The sequence below is a fragment of the Monomorium pharaonis genome, chromosome 4 (assembly GCF_013373865.1).
Source record: "Monomorium pharaonis isolate MP-MQ-018 chromosome 4, ASM1337386v2, whole genome shotgun sequence".
Lineage (NCBI taxonomy): Eukaryota > Metazoa > Arthropoda > Insecta > Hymenoptera > Formicidae > Monomorium > Monomorium pharaonis.
In genome coordinates this window covers 8257008-8276000 of record NC_050470.1, presented here as the reverse complement: position 1 = coordinate 8276000, position 18993 = coordinate 8257008, and the positions used below count along the sequence as shown (strand labels likewise).

Here is an 18993-nt window from a genome sequence, read left to right as displayed (position 1 = left end):
AATTAATTTAATCAAACATGCGTTTGTGACTCAACATCGAGTTTTTCTTAAAAAAAGTTTGTTTTAAAATGATACGCCAACAAATATAATCAAAAAGTATAATTAAAATAAAACAGCAGAAGATACTGACGAGTCTAGAAAATACGGAAGAACACTTTTATTGGTAAAAGTAAGAGTTATTTCTGTTCGACATAAACAAGCCGTTTTGTTTTATTTTCATACGTCATCATCATAGAGAAACAATTTCATCTCGTGAGCGGAATGGTCCCGTTTAAGATCGCGGATAAACAAATTAATTCGGGATGAGGGAAGGTATAACGTCAATGACGCGCGCATGAATGCAACCAGTTTTATTTTGTAGTCTGTTACATAGGACGGCGTTCGCCGAAAGATTCACGTCCGGTCTCCGCAGGAATATCGAGAGCTGCGTAAGGTAACGCCGTTCCCGAATGCGCCTACAGACTAATCGGCGCGAGAGAAGTACCGGTGAAAAAAGTTCAATTAACTATATTAACTATATTCTCTATGTGTCTTTGTTAATAAATATTAGTAACAGTCCGTTAGTGAGGGGCAATGTGTTGACGATATCGATATCCAAGCGAGCGCGCTTTAAACGGGAGAGATCTCCCGCTTTTCCCCGCGACACTCCTTAAAAACTAAACAAATCGACGTTGAAATAAATATTAAGATAAATGCGAAGTGTAGTCGGCATAGCTTTCATATATAATCGAAATGTCAAATCGGAATGTCAAAGATTATATTGACGATATTACGACTGTTTCATGGGATGGTAGGAGGAGGAGGAGAAGGAGGAGGAGGAGGTGGAGGAGGTGGAGGGGGAGAAGAGGGGCCTTTTGTATCTTCCTCGCTCATTTCGTCGCTAACGTCATTTTCTTCTTCCATACAGCACCATGCCGCTCTTTGACGCACACACACACATTCTCTTTCTCTCTCTCTCTCTCTCTCTCTCTCTTTCGGTAAAGATCCAGCCTTTTCGGTGTTTCCTGCGTGAGAAAACACATCGAGGACCCCGTCGGCCGCCCCTCGCTGACTCGGCGAGAGGCGCGAATCACAGCCAAGAATCACGCGCGATGATTCATCGAACATCTCACGAGATCAATCTAGCCGGCGACGCACGCATCGCTAAGCTCGCGGACACGGGCACGCGTTTTGTCGAAACGTGCGTGTCCAAAGAAACGGGATAAAACGTAATTAAAAGAAATCACAGAAATGCCATTATACACGAACATGGGCACCGTCATCTCGCGGAAAGGGGGGAGGGAGGAAGGAGCAGGGTTGTAGAGACGGGCTCCGATGAGCTATCTATCACAATCGTGGATACCTAATGGGATTACATCGTGAAATGCAATAAATAATTCGGAAAATCACTAATATATATCCGCCTTCCTCGTTTCACATTCGCTCCTCGCACATTCTCGTCGTCTCATCCATCCTTTTCGTCCATCCAGGGATTGCGTTGGGTTTCCGTTTACTTGTCGATGGAGAATCTGTTGAATATGTCTGGATACCGGATGCTCCGCGTGTCCTGATCCGTGATCAGATGGGGCAGACAGTAGTCGTCCGTTTTGCACTTGAAGTTGACCGAGCTGCAGCCAATGCACTTGTTGCAATGGTTGCACATCATTCCGTCGCCGCACACACCCTCGATTTCGCTTGGACCGCCGCATCTTTCCCCGGGACCCTACAGTCGGTCAAATCAACGCCAATAAGACGGTTTTCGTTGGACTTTCGTATTCAATTGATGAGGATAAAGATAAAACGCATTTGTTTAACTTTATGTCAAATTTTATGTTAAATAAAAATTGTAGAAGAGTAAATGGCTCAATTACTGACAGTGTCCTAAATACTGGAAATTCAATCTTAAATTTTGTTAAATTAAAAGATTAAAATTTTACTTTTAAATATTATAAAAAATATTATAACAATAAGCTTTTTAAAAAGTCAAATAAAATTAAATATAATTGTGTAATAATATAACTTATGTATTCAAGAAAAAGCATTTAAGATCGAATTTCCAGTATTTGGGACAGTGTCATTGGGTCATTTATATTCCGAAAGCTGACAGTGACAGAAGATACCGTTTTATTTTCAAATAAAAATAGAATTAAAATTGTACTCGACTTTATCGCAGAGCTTGAATTCTAGGATGATACGATGGATAATTTTCTGCAGTTAATCGTGTTATTGTGCAATCGTTAATTGGCGTTTACTTACCTTTAGACATTCCTTGACGCCGCAGAGGGTTGATATAGTAGTACCATACTCGCATTGATCACACTGATCGCCGCAGGGCCTGCACAGTGATAGTGCCTGATATCGTTGTGCGATCGCCGGATGCGCTTGGCACTTGTCGATCCTGGAATACCACGTTAATTCACGTTAATTGTAACATATGTATCCGCATAAGATTTCAGTTATCACTCTGTTACACCGTTTCTAAAGCTTACAGGAAGATCGCGGCCAGAAAAACGATCGCGTGAGTGAGTTGGAAGATAAGCATGGTGATCCGCCGATCTGAAACAGAGACGACGCGTAAATCGCCGTGTTTAAAATTAGCAGGGTTGGGTAAGTTAATATATTTTTTTAATTAAATCAAATTAAATCAATTCACAGTTTGATTCTTAAGATGACCCATTCTGGGATGATTTTATTAAGGTTGGAAATCAACAACGTTCTGGTCCTTATCAAGTAGGTCTACAATAAGCGAAGATTATACAAGTTACAGCTATTAGTTGACGTTCTTAAGATGTTACAAAGTTGTTTGAAATGTGACAATAATTAGTATATTACCTTCGATAATATAAAAACGGTAAATGTGATTATAAAAATTGTTTTGCAAAGGTTGGTTATTAGCAATTCGTATTGGAAGGCACGTCTAAAATTCGTAATGTCTGACAGTGGAATGAGATCGATGACAGAATTGAAAGTCATATTTTAGAAACAGCAAATATTACACAAATACATAGACAAAGAGGAAGGCAAATACAAAATAAATGTAAAGTCAAATTAAAAACGTTGGATACTTAAATAAATAAATAATAACACTAAATATTAAAAACTATTAGATCAAACTTATTATTCTATTATATACTGCATTTTTTGTGTCTTTTTGTAAATTATATAATATTATTATTAGACTTCTTGATAAAGAACATTTCTGCAATCTTTCTCCTTCTCCTGTTTCTTTCTTTATGTAATATAACAGGTTTAGATCAATCAAATTCATGATTAAGCGATAGGCGATGGTTAGTAATAACATAATGGTTGCTCGAAGGACTTTTTATATTTCTTTAATTCTAGTTTCCAGATGTTGTTTGGTTTGTCCTATGTAAATTTGATCACAATTCTGACAATTTATTCCGTATACAATTCCAGTCATCTTTGATTCGGGCAGTTTAGCTTTTCCCCTCTTTATTAAAATTAAATTAAAGTAATGGATTATAAAATTAGCTTAGTTAAAAGATACATAAATAAAAAACTAACTCAGTTAAAGTTACGTTAAGATTAATTTAACTCAAGTTAAAGTAAAACTTAATTTTGAGAAGCTTTATTTATATTAAATTAAAAAGTCATACAATTTATTTAAGTCAGATTATCAACATAATTACAATATCGATCATCAAATATATTTAATATTATTTGTAAATTAAGTTATAGTATTAATTATATTAAGTAACAAAAAATATTGTTTTTATGCAGGAATGTACTTTTATTTTTATAATCTTTATAATTTTATTTTATAATTTTTTAAATAATCAGCTTAACAATTTTATTTCGTCGACCTGACTGACCAAGTTTATTGATATGAGTGTAACTACGTTTCAACCTCTAATTCAGGTTCTTTTCAAGTTAAATTATAATAACCTTACAACACTGGAAAAATACAAAATTACGGTTTTTACAATGCAATTGTATCTTATGTCCTCAGAATACATCAGTTCGAAAACTTAGCAGCTAATATAAATTTTCTACATGTTTCAATAAGAAATTCAAATAAATGTCCTGATAAGCTATTTTATATAGTCCGATGTATCAATCAAAAGCCGAAATTAGCAGTCAGTTAATTTAACAATATAAATTCGCCCAGATAAAATTTTTAATTTAAGAAAAAAAGTTAATAAGTTAAAGATTATAAAAGGATCATTGATAATAACAAAAGTCATTTGCTTTTTGTTGAAGAGTTTTGTGTTTAGAATAATAATTAATAATGTTCTCGTAAATTCCGATTATCACAATGTCACATGCGGATTATCTTTCCATTTACCGAGTTCAATCACCTCGCCTCAGCGTCTTGACATTATACGCAGCAATCTGACACTTCAGCACAAGAATATCGGGCATCCACGAAATATTGAAGAAGAGATATCATCAATACTGCAGAATCGATTTGTTATTACCACTAGTTGTAGTATACATTTGCAGCGCGAGCATGTGCGAAAGATCTTTCGCTCCTCTATCTTTCTTTCTCTATCCTTCGAGTACCAAAGTATATTATACGAGTAATTTGTTGCAAAACAGTGCATTTGAGAAAACGCACGTATATAATTGCGTCTGGATAAGAGAGGAATGCTCCAATTGCCAGAAGGTCGCATGTAAGTTATGACATACGTCCAGGAATGAAGAGTTAAGAATGCATGGATCTCAACAGATTCGCCGAAACACAAACACACGAGATCATGAACATTTCAGTGTCTGACATTATAGGCACTTCGTGAGGTTCGGCTATTAAACGTGAGCCTGAAGACTGTAACATGATTCTCTCTATTGTGAAATGGAATCTTTTATAATGTTCTAACATTTATTTTCGTACGGATTCACGACTGTCTCATTTATTCTACAGAAACGTCGTGTCGAAAAGAAAACGTATCGAACAAAAACATAGTAATGACGATAACGGTAATGATGCTGATGACAATGATGAGGATGAAGATGAGGATGATAATATTGCAGCCCGACGCGACCGCGGAAAAGCGTTCGTGCCGGCGACTCGTCGCGCGAATTAAACGGGTAAAACTGATGTCCCACATCGTCACGATGGTCCCCACTCTGCATTTAGCGAAACGGTTTAGCCGCAGCCGCCGTGACTTCACGGGGGCAAAGACTACCAACGTGAACCGGCGATTTATCGATAAACGTAGGGGCGAAAGGGCAGCCGAATACCGACGCAGCTCGGAACCCCCCTGGCAAAGAAATTTTCCAACTGCATGTCCTTTCTTTCGCCACTGAAATTTAACCTGCTAGAAACTTAGACAGAATGGCGGTGAAGAGGTCCGCGTACAGGAAAAATTAAAGGCTACCGAGGAGAGAGAAAGTCGGACGCCAGAAATATTCCGTGATTTCCCGGCGCGGTGAAGATGAGATAAGGGGAAATTTTAATTAACGATATTTGTTATGCATGTTATAACGATATTTGTTTATATTTCGGTATGCGTAATAGATAATTTATTCGCGATAGCGTACGTGATAAAACTAGTCGTTTTTTAATTTTTTTTTGCTTATCAATTTGCCAGATCTTTTTTTTCCTGGACTATCACGCGTTCAACGCGAATTTTGATAATACACGGAATTTCGAATTAATAACGGACAGCTATGACGAAAAGTCCTAGTTCGTATTGACAGGCGTATACGCCTTCGCGCGATCGTGGCTGAAAATTCCGACGTTGAGGGATCACCCTAGCGCTAAATGGAGGTGGATTTTTAAATCCTCCCTGGGTTCGTCGGCCGAAATGGCGCGCCATTTCTTCTTTCGGGGGGGGGGGGAGGGGAGAAAGCAGATCTGCTCTGCTATATTCTGTCCGATTGTGCTAATAATAAACACAAACACTTTACGTGGCCTGCACATGATCCACTTTCCATCGAACAAGGCTTCCCTTCTTTCCTCCCGCGACTACCCACAAACATCCGTTCATAAACAAGGAAACTGCGCAGGCTGACTCAGCATTGATACTCGGCAAATCTCGCGGCCTCCTTTGTCTTTTAGCTTCTTTTCTTTCTTTTCGGGTGAACGCGCGTGGGCGTAACAACAAATTATTGTTCTATTTCATTATCTCATCATGCATTTCGTTTCTATATTTTTATAATTTATATTTTGTCTTGCGCAACCTTCCTTATCTATTATTTTGCCGCACAATTATGTCGCAATCTTATCTAAATATGTTTATGGGTCATTATTTTCGGACTAAAATAATCTCACTTGTTGTTATATAAATATTGCAAGGAGACTTTGGCCCCTCTAAAAGCGCAATAAATACGATGCCACAACACTGATTCGACCTTCTAATCCCGCAGTTATCGCGCCTTTTCCCTCTGGACCGTCTCAGAAAGATGCACGCTCGCGCTGTGTGATCCTGAACGCGCACCGTCATTATTTTTCGCGACCATTTGTTATTCGTGTCAGCGCATCTAGCCGTTCTAATATCGTGTATCTCGACGGCGGGTTTGCGCAATCGGCGTGTTTCTTCAGAGAATCGTAATTAAAATACGATTAATGGAAATGCACAGAGAGAAAGAGATGATGATGATGATGAATCGTTATTTATAAAGAGAGAGAGAGAGAGAGAGAGAGAGAGAGAGAGAGAGAGAGAGAGAGAGAGGAGAGAGAGAGAGAGAGAGAGAGAGAGAGAAAGAAAGAGAGATATACGGCGCTTGGTGGCGGCGCGGCGTCTTGCGCCACAATATTTTCCTCTCGCGCGGAAAACCGGCTACGTTCGGTTCGGCGCCTTTTTGTTTCCCGTGACACGAGAGCGAGAAGAATGAGGGAGGAACACTTTTTTTTCGGGGCGCGGAGGGCTTCACAAAAGAGAGACGGTAGATTATTTGCGGACGTGCTATATCTTCTCATTGTGGGTCATTGCGTCGAACCGCGAGTCTTTCTAAACTCCGCCTGAGAGAGAGACGGCGTAAAATTAGCCTCCCAGACGGCGGCGGCTGGCCGATTCCCTCTCGATGAGTGAAAACATACCGTGCCGCGAGAATCGGGTCAATGACACGTGAAGCAGAGTTATCGAGTTATCGAAATCCGATTTTCGATTTTTAGCTGTATCGATTTCAAAAGAAATCTTCGAGTTGTACCCTTGGGAAAAGGCTTGAATTGCTTTAGGTTAACCCTTTACATACCTTAAATTACCTAAAAATTTCTTTAGTAAACTTTTAGATTTGTAAGGTAATTTTAAAAACTTTAACTTCATTTAAAGTAAATTTTCCTAAGGAGTCAGTGCGCGCGCGTTAAACATGACTCCGTTGGAAGTTTATTCTGCAATATCAGCTGAAAGTTATCGAAATATAAAACTGCAGGCTTCTTAGGTTCTTTTCTTCGTATCAACAACAAGAAATTTTACTACTACAAGTAATAAGTACCACGAAACATGATTTTACATACAGGAATCAAGAGTAAAAAAAAAAAGAAATAACTTTTAAGCCGATGATAGAGAATTATGTCGAAATCTCACAAATATAGATTTAAATGTAATAACAGAACAATTTGCAGCAATTTTAAATTGTAACATTTTATAATATATTTTTAAAAATACTTTGACATGTGACACGTACATCCTTCTTCCATACGAGCGTAAATCTTCGTATCAAATAAATAAGAACCGGAATGCGGCGCGCAAATACAACCCACGATCTTTAAGAAACAATATAAATCCCGCTGTTTATTTTCATGGCACAGTGTTGCACCGGAACTAATCTCACGTGGTCGTATGAATCGATATTTTCGTGGTCACCGGTACTAGAAAGTAGAAGAGTAGAAGAGTCACCGGCTAAAATCGTGCCTTCTGCGAAAGTAGTGAATGACGCGTATTGCCAGACAATATGAAACTCGCCACGTGGAATTCTTATTGAATTTTTCACGGTGATTAACCCTTGAAATTCCGCCAGAAATAATTTCGCATCTTATTTATAGATTCATTCTGCGCGTTAATAATTTCGTGCCTTATTCATAGATTCATTACCTTATGCGAGTGCATAAATTTTAATATCATTATTTTACGAGTGATATCAATATTTATAATGGTGGAAAAATCAAGATAATAGAATTTCCATAAAATTGTAAAATTTAATATTTACGACGTGTAAGATGTTTATGGAATTATTTTGCGACAGAGAAGTCAAGCATCATAATTATTTGACGCAAAATTGTTCACTTCAGGAAATAATAATCTTTAATTCGTTCGGCTAGATTGTAAAATATAGGTGACAGGCGACAAGGAAGTCCAAGTCAGCTCGATTTTCACGAATCATCAATTCGCTCAATTTAATCCTTACACTAGCTGGAAACCGCGAATGATTTCACAGAGCTGCGCGTTTTCCATTCAGCCGGATGCCGCAGCGATCCGTGAGAGAAAATCCGTGTTCGGAAAACGCGTGCGATGAGACACGACATCGCGCCTGCTAAGAATAGCTGATTTGCGTTGCTCGACACAGATGCCAAATTATCTCTCCCTCTGGCCTATCTCACCCTCTTGTCTCCTCCACTCCGTCGTCTACCCTTCTTTCTCTCCGTTCGCCCTATCCGTCTCTCGCCCCATCCATCCAGCCTCTCTTTACCTCTTCTACTTATTTTTATGCATCCTCCTCTGCACTGTTGAACGTCTTATTCCTCCTCTCTTTGTTCCATCTGTTTCTTGTTTTCTTTGATTCTGATCATCATATCTCTTTTCTCTTCTACCCTTCTATATGTATATCCCATCCCTCCTCCACCCTCAATCTCTCTCTCTCTCTCTCTCTCTCTCTCTCTCTCTCTTTTTCTCTCTTGCTCTCATTTTCTGTCACATGTATGTACTCACGCACACATATCATCTTGTTTCGTTGCTCTGCTGGTACAAAGACCGACTGAACGTTCAGTATCGTACCAGTTAGCATTCGTTTTGGACGTGTGCGATCGAACAAACTGCAGCGGCAAATTTGTTCCAAGTGAGACTCCGCAAAGACTCCACACTTATCGAAAATATCTTAAATTTCAATAATATTGAAGGGCTACGAAGTTTCAAGAGAGTTCAAGAGAGTTCAAGAGAGAGAGAGAGAGAGAAAGAGAAAAAAAGATTTTTGATTCGCAATTTTCTTGTAAAGGGTGGACGCACCCTTCGTCATCGTTTGAGAGTGAGTAGCTGGAATACCATTGACATTTACTCACTCAATCGACTCTAATTCTAGCAATCAAGTTATGCTTTGTAGACATAAATATCAATGAAGCATCAATTGTACTAAGTCATATATTTTGATCTTAAACGTAATTTTATTCTTTAAAAGCTTTTGACGTTAAATGCTGTCTTATTATAAGATCACAATGAAAATAGAATTAAATACTAAAAAGATATTACATTATATTACATTATTTTACAATTATATGACTGTATAGTGTAGGCAAGTTCCACTTTTTTTTTTCTATCGTATAGATAAGTATAGTTTAATTTAATTTGAATTTTAATATATGATGGAAAAAAAATTATAATTAGAAACGAATGGAGAGTCATTTAATGATAATTAATTCAACGAAAAAATTTAATAAAAATAAAAACACGTATTTCGAATGAGGCAAACAAATCGTATGACCGATTGCTTCGGGCCTGTGATGATTACATATTTAAAGATTCTCATCGCGTGGTTTGAGCTAAATGCGGCATCTGATTCTGCGTCTTATTTACTTCTTACACAGATCATCTTCAATGTAGAACTATGCAGCAACAATCAAATAAGGCACGTTTGGCACTAAATATGCTTTGTCACATATGATCCATATTTTCACCTCTAATTTAATATTTTTTTGAAAATATGAAACAAATTGTTTTTAACATTTTTTTAAATCTCTATTTTTAAATACTTTCTTAGGCAAACATTGTGTTGTGAAATAAATTAAAAAGAATATAAATTAAAAATAGCAAGAGAATCAAATTTATCGCTAAAATTCGAAATTAAAATTAAAATTGTACCTACTTCTCATATTTTTGTTATAAGATTCAGGAGCAACTTTTATTCGTGCATGGAAAATACATCATCTATTGATGAATTAAGTTTGATATTTTCTCGATGCACGTGCTTTTGTTTTTAGATTTTCATCGGAAGTTGAAAAAACATGTTTACTATCAACTGTTGACACAACCAAAACATTATTGTGTCAATCGCAAAATGCGATTTCCGCAAAATGAAATTTGTGCCAAATGTGCCACGTTGCCTCCGAAGTTTTACACACTAGTGCTATATACCTTACCGAATCATCTGACATCGCGTGTCTTTTGACGGTCTACGTCATCGCGAATGTGCGAAAGTTTACGAAGATAAAGAAAAATCTCAATTAATTAATTAATTAATACTTCAGAAATAGAGTTCTACAATGTTATAATATCTAATAATCCTAATATGATTCTTGAAATTAAATACTTCTTCGCTAGGAAAATTAGATGGATTCTCGGGTATCCAGAATAAATTGATTAGAAGAAAAATGACTATTTGATTACCATCATTGCTGCACGTCAAAAATATACAGTTCCTAATTTAAACAGTAACAAATAAGTAACGCATACCAGACTGTGGATAAACATACAAAGATAGAGAAACAGAATGATTGGTACGGTAAACCGTAGGAGCAAAACGGAAATATAGCTTTTCTCTCTCTTTTCTCAAGAGAGAAAGAAAGAGAAGGCGCAAATCTTTGTGAGAAGAGAGCTTCTCGCGGTTAGAAATAGTTTGAAGTGCGTCCGATATAGAGAAGCGGCGTGATGCAGAAGAACGTGAGGATTTACGTAGACGAGTTGCCAAGAGCGATGATGCGAACGATTTCTGGCGGCACGCTGATCGAGTTTTTACCTAAACAATTTACCTTCAGAATTTCGATCTTATCATTAAACAATTAGCAGACTTCGCAAACTCGCGATTGACATGTTAATAGTTAATAGTTAATAGTGTAATAAAATATCGGAGAGTACAACATTTAATCTGTTGCACAATTTTTATTGCTTAATCGCATGTATCTTTCGATGTCGTCACAGATGCTACATGACGTGCGAAACTATACCAACGAAAAGAACAATTTTAATTAACAAATTAACAAAACATTAAAAAAATTAAATTTTAAAATTGTATAATAATCTTTGGATTTAATATTTGAAATTGGATGGAACTTTTTCGCAAGAAAAATGAGACAAATTGAGAATAAATCAGTATTTGATTAGCGTTTTTGTTATTCAGAACGTTAAAAGTGACGTATACGATTACCGATTCTTAAAATAATAAATAAGCTACGCGAATCAGATCATGGATATAATTATATTATACAGAAATTAAGAAAATTATTGTATATGTTTCGCGTGTTTTTATAATAAAATCGAGATAGGCTAAAGAAACCTATGCAACTTCGAAAGGTAACATTGACAAAAGAATTTTATATTCTCGTTGTTTAATTTCAGGATCGTCGAGATGGGGATGATAGCACGCGTGAGGCGTCGCGTTCGCGCGAACTCGCTGACGGTCGACAAGGAGAAAACGGCGCAAAGCGTCTGTCTTCTGAGCGCGGTTCTCCTTCTGCCCTATTGCCCACGCGGCCCGCTGCCGCTTCTACCGTCGCCTGCGCCGGTCCTGTACTCAGCCCTCGTCCTGCCGGTCGTTTTAAGCGCGAATTACAGGTACCCGGTTCCGACCCTTAAGACTCTCGCCGAGGCGGCCAAAGGTACGAACGGACACTCTGACACTGACCTCACCACTTCGAAGCTACCCATACAGCAAAATATATCTGAGGATATAAACAGATATCTTTGTGCTTACAATTTTAAATCAATTTTGAGATATCTTATTGTCAAATATTCATAGAATTCTGCAGGACATTCTTACTTGATATCACGTATAATCTGTAAAAAGATATCTTTGGAACATTTGTATTTAATATGGTCTGTATTACAGTTTTTCATTAACCAATAGGATAATTTATACAACATATCTTAAGATAAACTTTTGACTATCTTAAATACGAGAATTTAAGATAAGAATAAACATAAAAATCAAATACCACATTTGAGATAAAATTATCATAGGCTTGTTCTTTTTCGCTGCACTGCTACACTGGGGCAGTGAGTTAGAATGAGACCCATATATATTTGTCTCACTTTGACTTATTGCACTACCCAGTGAGAAATGACGATTAAAAAGACGTCGAGCCAATGTCGACCTCTTTTGGAACATTATTTCTCTGCTGGGTACTGCAGCAGTGTAGCGGAAAAGAACAGGCCTCATAATGTTTTAGTATCTTTAAAATATATTAAAAGACATTCTTAAGACATCTTGACAATTCTATGTAACTATGATATTCTGATATATAGATATTTTCAAGCTATCTCTATCAAGATATCTCTGATATATTTTGTTGTGTATATTTAATTTCCCGATTTCATCTTTAAGCTAAAAATGATTATTCTGTGCAACTTCAGGTCCTTCTGATTTCTTTTTCCTTTTAGAATACTTAATGTTTTGCAATTCCAAAATGAATCTCTAACAACTAGATTATCAATCAATGTGAGGTTCTTTCTTCAGCTCTAAGATAACATTGGCTAAAGCTGAATCTTATTAAGCTATTCTAAAAAATTAAATGTTTCTTAAATATTGATACAGGATATCAAATTGTAAACGCTTTACTTTTTATTTATCGAGTATTTAAATACTACATCAGTGTTGTAATAACAACGCGGCTATACGATACGTTCAGTCTGAGATACCAGCTGTTTTTTGTTAAACTATTCCAAAAAAATTAAATGTTTTCTTTAATGATATAGATACAGAGTTTCAAAAGTCAAAAGGTTCACTTTAACACGCGTTTAAATCCTACATTAAATCCCATAATAGTAATAATAGCAGTGTATGTTTTGCTCTAAACATCAACGACACATTGGAAGGAATTAATTTGAACTTTAGAGCAAAGTACTCGGTGCATAATAATGTATAATATTATTAACTATATTATAGTTAAAAAATCAGAAGAGTATCAAGCAATACGCGCCAAGCCGTTTGTTTCAAATGGGATATATGTCGAGTGGTGCAGAAGTAGCGTTACGCAAACTTCGCGGGGAATTGCCGTAGGTCACGTCTATCCACGATGTCGTCACGCACTCACCTGAAGAACCCTGGAGTCCTCTCGTTGCTCGCGGATACAGTATCGTCTCGTCTCTAATCGGCGATGATCCCTGATCGTGTGGACGCCAAGTCGCTCAATGCATGGCCGGAGACGGAGCGCGGTTAGTTTTATAGGTAGCAGGGGGCCCTCCGTCCTGGTGTCTCCAATCGGGGGATGGGTGATCCTTCGGTTGCCATGTGAAACCCCGCGAGTTTCACATAGCCATCCTCAGCGTCTGTCCTTGTCTTGTCCTGCTGCCATGTCGTCGGTGACTCGTCCTGACTGACGTCCATTAATATGCAAATCTCCTCTCGCCGGCTCTCTCTCTGGGACTCGTTACTAAAAATGAAGTCGATCATTCATCGAAGCCACGTCAATTACGTTATACTCAATTAACGGCCGAGGGAGGCTCTTTCTCTCTCTTTCTCTCTTCTCTTCTCTCTCTCTTTGCATCTTCTTCCCTGCCTCTCTTCTTCTTACGTGCGCTTGCGCTCATCAGCATCAGCTGGCAACAAGTTCACGTTTATTAACGTAAAGCACGCCCTGTCACGTTATTCAGTAACTTGTCATCCTCTGGTAAAACCCTCAACGGGGGTTGGTCGCTGCCGTTCGTTAGTCGGATCCACCTCCGGAAAATCACTCACGATGACGCGCGGCTCCTATCGTCCTTTGCTTCTCTTTCTTCTTCGCGAAGGCGTAAGGCAAGCGTGACGACGAGAGAGAGTGAGACGGAAGAAGAGAACGGGGAGGAGGAAGAGAAATCTATCTCCGTAACGAACGCATATCAATGTGTTCTTGCGCTTAATAATAACGAGATGTCGCGTGTCTCCGCGTTTCTTTTTTGCTCGCCTCCGCATCCTCTCGCCGGCGCAAAAGTTAAACCGATCTGATCTTCTTCGATAATTACGAGGACGGTAGCGACTATAAACGGTTTTTAAAGTTGGTCGGAGGCAGGTTGCGCACCTTTGCGTCCCCCACGGCCGATTTGTATCCTCAAAATGTGATTATCGGTTGAACGACTGGGCTTCACGCTCGCCTCGATCATCTGTGATTTTTGCCATGGCGGATGTATAGACGTATAGTTTTCTTTTGCATAGAGGCGAATAAGGCCAATATGAAAATTGAAGTCATCGATCTGCGTTAGTTACTTCATCACGTCGGCATGCCGGTGGTTGGTGCACGCCGCGCCGCGCCGGCTCGAGCAATAACAGTAAAAAATTGCCTTTCGAGAATCCGCGCTTTATAAGTTATAATTTGGAGGTATAAATTAAGAAACTCTCTTCAACGTTGTAATCTTAAAGTATAAATTAAAGTTAATCACTCCTTCGAACGCCAATATTTGAAATTCGGTGTTGAACGTTTTCGAATTATCATATAAACGCCAATCCCCGATATCTCTAAGGCGACTGAGACGAAAAATCTCGGATTGGACATCGATCTTTTTCGTTGCATAACGACCGCATTAATCTCTCTCCCCTTTATACGAAGAACCATTAAGGGTCCCGTTCTATCCCGTACAGGGCGCCGTTTAGAGTCGCCTTTCGTGTTTGTAAACGTTACCAGCTATTCTTAATTAAATCAACGTTCTTGAAGGTTGGGAGCAAAATTCCTCTTATCCTCTATTGAAACAAAATCAAGCTGAAACCAAGTTAAATCTCTCATTTTATATCGAGACAAAATTAAATCCTGTATTCTATATTGAAGTAAAATTAAATCCCGTATTCTGTATTGAGATATAACTTCTTATTTTGTATCGAAGGAAATTCTATAATCTCTCTAATTTTGTTTCAATTGTTATATTGTTAAAAGGTGGAGCGAAGAGAGCTTGGCATCCCTTGAACCGTTTCCTGAGACGGCTGTACGCGCCGGTGGACCGCGCGGAGAATCTCTTCCTGAAGATGCGCAATCTCTCTGTCATGGCGAATCAAATAGTATTTCTAATTTTGGCCGACAAAGTGCTGCTGCCGCAGCAGAGACTGACCTGCCTGTACACGCTCATGTTTTATAACGTGATAGCCTACTGCGTGAGCTATATTAAGGAGCTGATCCAGAAGGAAGACTGGTCGCCGTATGTCACCCTGACCGAACGATCCAAGATCAAACATCTCGCAATGTCGGCCACCAAGATCGTGCTCGAGTGGACCAAGGCGGTGACATTTATCGTCACGGTGACTTTCATGCTACTCGTGTTTGGACTGGAGCAAGGCCTCGATCATTATAAGTGAGGAACTTAATTAGAAATCTACATATATAATAATGTTAATTATTAATAATTAAGAATATTACAATTATAAGAATATATAAGTACAATTTTTCTAATATTTTTCCCGCCAAAAATTAATAATTCCAATTTAAAATAATCGATGCCTATATCTGATGTATTCTTTTAATTGTTTAACGTCCCATTTTGCAGACCCTCTTTAATCTATACGGTGATCACATGGATTTATTATTCGGCGACGGAGAAGGTCTTTGTCGAGATGTTTCCGACGATCTTGGGCTTCCTGCAGCTGGAAGCGTTGGAGAACATCGAGAACCTTTATGCGCCGGTAATACTCCGCTGTTTTACGATCGCCATATCGGCGATCTTCAACGTTCTGCTATTGCCGTCGGCCTCTTGGAGGTTTCTAATGGCCGCCACGTATCTGAACGTGTATCTGCGATGGAAGGAACTGATGGGGAATTCGGGCGCGGTGCTGCGACGGGAACGCGAGGTGTTGAATCGCTACAGAAAGGCGACCCTCGAGGAGATCGAGAGGTTCGACGATGTGTGCGCGGTGTGTCTGTGTAGCATGACGAAGGCCAGGGTGACACCCTGCCACCATCTCTTCCATGCGGACTGTCTGCGACAATGCCTGAAGACCAGCGACAAATGTCCCATGTGCAAGCGCGAGCTTAAATTCGATTAAATAAACGACGTCAAGAAATATGCCCTTTTGATTACCTCCAGAAAGTTTTACGAGATTCTCGAAACGAGTCGAAGAAGACGAGGAGGCAGACGTGTGTGAATGACATTTCGTGTTTGGAAGATTTACGACGTCCTTTATATATATTTGGATTTACGACATCATTGGCGTCGAAAAGATTTACGGCATTCTTTTCGTTTCTCTGTGTAAAGGTTTAAAAAAGATTTAAAACGACACACTTAGGCATTCGTCATTATTCGAGGAAAGAATCAGCAAAGGGTAAAGGAGATATATTTTGCGATATATGGAGCATTCGCAACTCGCTTGGAATGCATGTTCCTTTAGATATACGTTACTGTGATATAGATCAACAGCATTGTAGCTTAGGATCATACCAGAGATACACATAGTCGATCAATTCATGACCGATATGTTATTCATATTTTTAATGTAACTGGCGAATGAAAATACGCTTATTTTATATTACTATCTTTCGTTAATGTATCGTTAATGTAATGTTCGTCGGAAAAAAACTGCGAATTGCGTTATATATGCATATTTCGTAAAGTACTTTTTTTGTTGCGTGTTTGGCACAAATTGTGCCAAACTCCTCCTTCTCTTTTTTTTTTTAATCTGAAATAATGGAAAATTGTTTTGCAACATATTGTCATGGGGCAACATAGGGTTAATACAACTTAAAATAGTACCGTTTTGCACGCTACAATTTGTTTTTTAGAAATTGCGAATGAAATAAGTTGAAAGCTGTATGATAATGCAATTAAGAGAGATCAAATAGTATTAAAATATGTCTGCATAGAGTAAATCCTTTTCACATTTTAGATGATATCTAGTCTAACAAAACTTAATTTTCTCAGGAGTTATGACAGATAGAATAAGTTTTTATTCCATTGAAGCTATTGATATCTTATAATGTATGCTTTTTTTAATGTAATTTGTTGCTGACTTAAGCAGTAAATTTTCTTTTTCAAAAGAAAAAGAATAAGTTTTTCTCCTTATACTAAAATATTTATTTGCTTCTATCGCTTCTTATATTCTCTTAAGAGTTCATGTAACATTGTTAAATGTATTTCGAGTTGGAAATACACGGTTTATTTGTACATATTTTCAAACCTAAAGTGAAATCCATTCCTTTGTGCAGCATCAAAAACACTCATTCTTCTCCATCAAATTTTTTAGTGAGATTTATATATTCTCCATCAGGGCTGTCATAATTTTTTATTGGAGGTGTTTTTAACGGACCTTTTGCCATATACGGTAAAAGCTCGAAATCCATCTGAAAATATAAGTAAGCAAAAATTTATATCGTGGAGCAATAAATTCAAATTTGTGCAAAATTATTTATAATTATATAACATAAAAAATAATCGTGCTCAGTTTAATTCCCCGAGTAAATTAAGTAAAATTAATTACTTGTATCGCTTCTTGATATAATTCCTCTGATTCTGCCCTAAGTTCGTCGAGTGCTCTTTGCTGTGAATAAAAGATAGAATCTATTGCTTGGATGTTAGCCAAATTCTGTTGAGTTTTGTATCTATTCCAATCTTTTTGCAATAAAATTCTGGACTCTGCTTCCTTTTCTGATATTGGTGGAAGCTTTCGTAGTCTTTGTCTGAAACCATTTTTGGCAGTTAATGTATCATCAGTATAAGAATAAGTTATTTATTTATTATTAAATATGATTAAACAATTAATCAATTACACTTGTTTTACATATATATAATAGGTTTGCTCTTTTCAACTGAATTTCTTGTCTCGTTCAGCTTTCTTCCTTTTTCTCTTCAACATAGAAAAGAAAAGAGAAAAGAAAAACTGTTGTAAACTTCAGCTAAAAAGAACAACTCTAATTTGTCTCAATATCCTTTTTTTGACTATGTATGCTAAAAGAGTCTATTTTATGATATTTTATTGTCGCATACAATATCCCAGTATAGATAAAAAACTTACTCTTTTTCATCTATTAATTTTGAGGGTATTTCTAGTTCATTGATTGGTTTCAGTTGTTTAGACTGCTTTTCTAATCGACGAATTTGCTTTTCTATCTTCTTCTTCCTTCTCTCTTCTCGTGCCCTGATGATTGCGGGGTCTAGCCTTTTCTTTTTTTTCAATGGTTCTCCTCTACAAAAAAACAATAAATAAAATGCTTACAGTATAGTTGTATACTATACTGTACATATCACAGTATAGTTGTATACATTGTATACAATTATACTATAATATGTACAATAAGTGCACTGCAAAAAATCTACAATAATAACTTACAAAAGCACATTGCTGACTCTGAAGTACAACGGATCGGTGCATGTCGATATGTTTCGAATGCCAGGTATAGCTCGCATGGATAACCTGCAAGAAAAATGACAGAAAATTTATTTTTGTGTAGGAGTCGTAATAAACTCATAGGCCCGTATTCAGAACGCGCTAACAAAAATGTTAGCGCGTTGTTATCCAATAGAAAAATGTTTTTTATAATACAGATTCTTCTATTGGATAACAACGCGCTAGCATTTTTGTTAGCGCGTTCTGAATACGGATCATAATGTTGATGTACAATTTCCAGTCATATTCGAGTCATGCTGACAAGGCAGTCGTCTTATCGAAATTCAATTATTTAAACTATTACCTAATAATAATTTATTTTAACATATAAAATTTAAATTCATACTATAATTTATATAAAATTAAAATGTTATTGCGCACATCATAATTACCGTGATAACGCAGGCAACAAATTCAAGACGCTCATTCTCGTGGGATAACCTTTTCGCACGTTGACTCCGATATTAAAAACATTACGCAAGTCGCAACACCCCGTCGGCCCGTCGCCCCCGGCAAATGACAAGAAGAACAGCAGTGTTGTTTTAACAATATTCTCCCTAGATATTGAAAAATCCCTACGTGCCACACGAAAAGTTCTAAAAATAGAACTGTCCAATCACACGCACGTTT

At 37.5% G+C, this 18993-nt stretch overlaps 3 protein-coding genes across 5 annotated transcripts; 1 reads left to right on the top strand and 2 right to left on the bottom strand.

The window, feature by feature from the left end:
• Positions 1-334: 334 nt before the first annotated feature.
• Positions 335-13246, bottom strand: LOC105837629 (neuroparsin-A). Its single transcript, XM_012682556.3, has 4 exons — positions 13121-13246; positions 2469-2535; positions 2236-2377; positions 335-1702 (listed from the first exon to the last, which is right to left on the bottom strand). The coding sequence occupies exons 2-4, from the start codon at positions 2519-2521 to the stop codon at positions 1490-1492; spliced, it is 408 nt and encodes a 135-aa protein (XP_012538010.1). The 5' UTR covers positions 2522-2535; positions 13121-13246; the 3' UTR covers positions 335-1489.
• LOC105837627 lies at positions 2565-17144 on the top strand. 2 transcript variants are annotated; one of them, XM_036286325.1, is made up of 4 exons: positions 2565-2586; positions 11427-11686; positions 14930-15341; positions 15534-17144. In XM_036286325.1, the coding sequence occupies exons 2-4, from the start codon at positions 11437-11439 to the stop codon at positions 16027-16029; spliced, it is 1158 nt and encodes a 385-aa protein (XP_036142218.1). In that variant the 5' UTR covers positions 2565-2586; positions 11427-11436; the 3' UTR covers positions 16030-17144. The 2 variants fall into 2 exon arrangements, with proteins under 2 accessions (XP_036142218.1, XP_012538007.2); XM_012682553.3 differs by lacking the exon at positions 2565-2586 and adding an exon at positions 8793-9123.
• Positions 17031-18924, bottom strand: LOC105837628 (39S ribosomal protein L40, mitochondrial). 2 transcript variants are annotated; one of them, XM_012682554.3, is made up of 5 exons: positions 18756-18924; positions 18307-18390; positions 17992-18162; positions 17458-17656; positions 17031-17320 (listed from the first exon to the last, which is right to left on the bottom strand). In XM_012682554.3, the coding sequence occupies exons 1-5, from the start codon at positions 18788-18790 to the stop codon at positions 17198-17200; spliced, it is 612 nt and encodes a 203-aa protein (XP_012538008.1). In that variant the 5' UTR covers positions 18791-18924; the 3' UTR covers positions 17031-17197. The 2 variants fall into 2 exon arrangements, with proteins under 2 accessions (XP_012538008.1, XP_012538009.1); XM_012682555.3 differs by having other exon boundaries at positions 18745-18878.
• Positions 18925-18993: the final 69 nt, after the last annotated feature.

Excerpts from the sequence above, each read along its gene's own strand:
- LOC105837629 (XM_012682556.3), bottom strand. The coding sequence starts at position 2,521 with ATGCTTATCTTCCAACTCACTCACGCGATCGTTTTTCTGGCCGCGATC. Across the intron at positions 2,378-2,468 it reads TTTCTGGCCGCGATCTTCCT|GATCGACAAGTGCCAAGCGC; the intron begins GTAAGCTTTAGA and ends GTGGTATTCCAG. Across the intron at positions 1,703-2,235 it reads GCGTCAAGGAATGTCTAAAG|GGTCCCGGGGAAAGATGCGG; the intron begins GTAAGTAAACGC and ends GACCGACTGTAG.
- LOC105837627 (XM_036286325.1), top strand. The coding sequence starts at position 11,437 with ATGGGGATGATAGCACGCGTGAGGCGTCGCGTTCGCGCGAACTCGCTG. Across the intron at positions 11,687-14,929 it reads TCTCGCCGAGGCGGCCAAAG|GTGGAGCGAAGAGAGCTTGG; the intron begins GTACGAACGGAC and ends TATTGTTAAAAG. Across the intron at positions 15,342-15,533 it reads CAAGGCCTCGATCATTATAA|ACCCTCTTTAATCTATACGG; the intron begins GTGAGGAACTTA and ends CCCATTTTGCAG.
- LOC105837628 (XM_012682554.3), bottom strand. The coding sequence starts at position 18,790 with ATGAGCGTCTTGAATTTGTTGCCTGCGTTATCACG. Across the intron at positions 18,391-18,755 it reads TTGTTGCCTGCGTTATCACG|GTTATCCATGCGAGCTATAC; the intron begins GTAATTATGATG and ends TTTTTCTTGCAG. Across the intron at positions 17,321-17,457 it reads TATATCAAGAAGCGATACAA|ATGGATTTCGAGCTTTTACC; the intron begins GTAATTAATTTT and ends TTATATTTTCAG.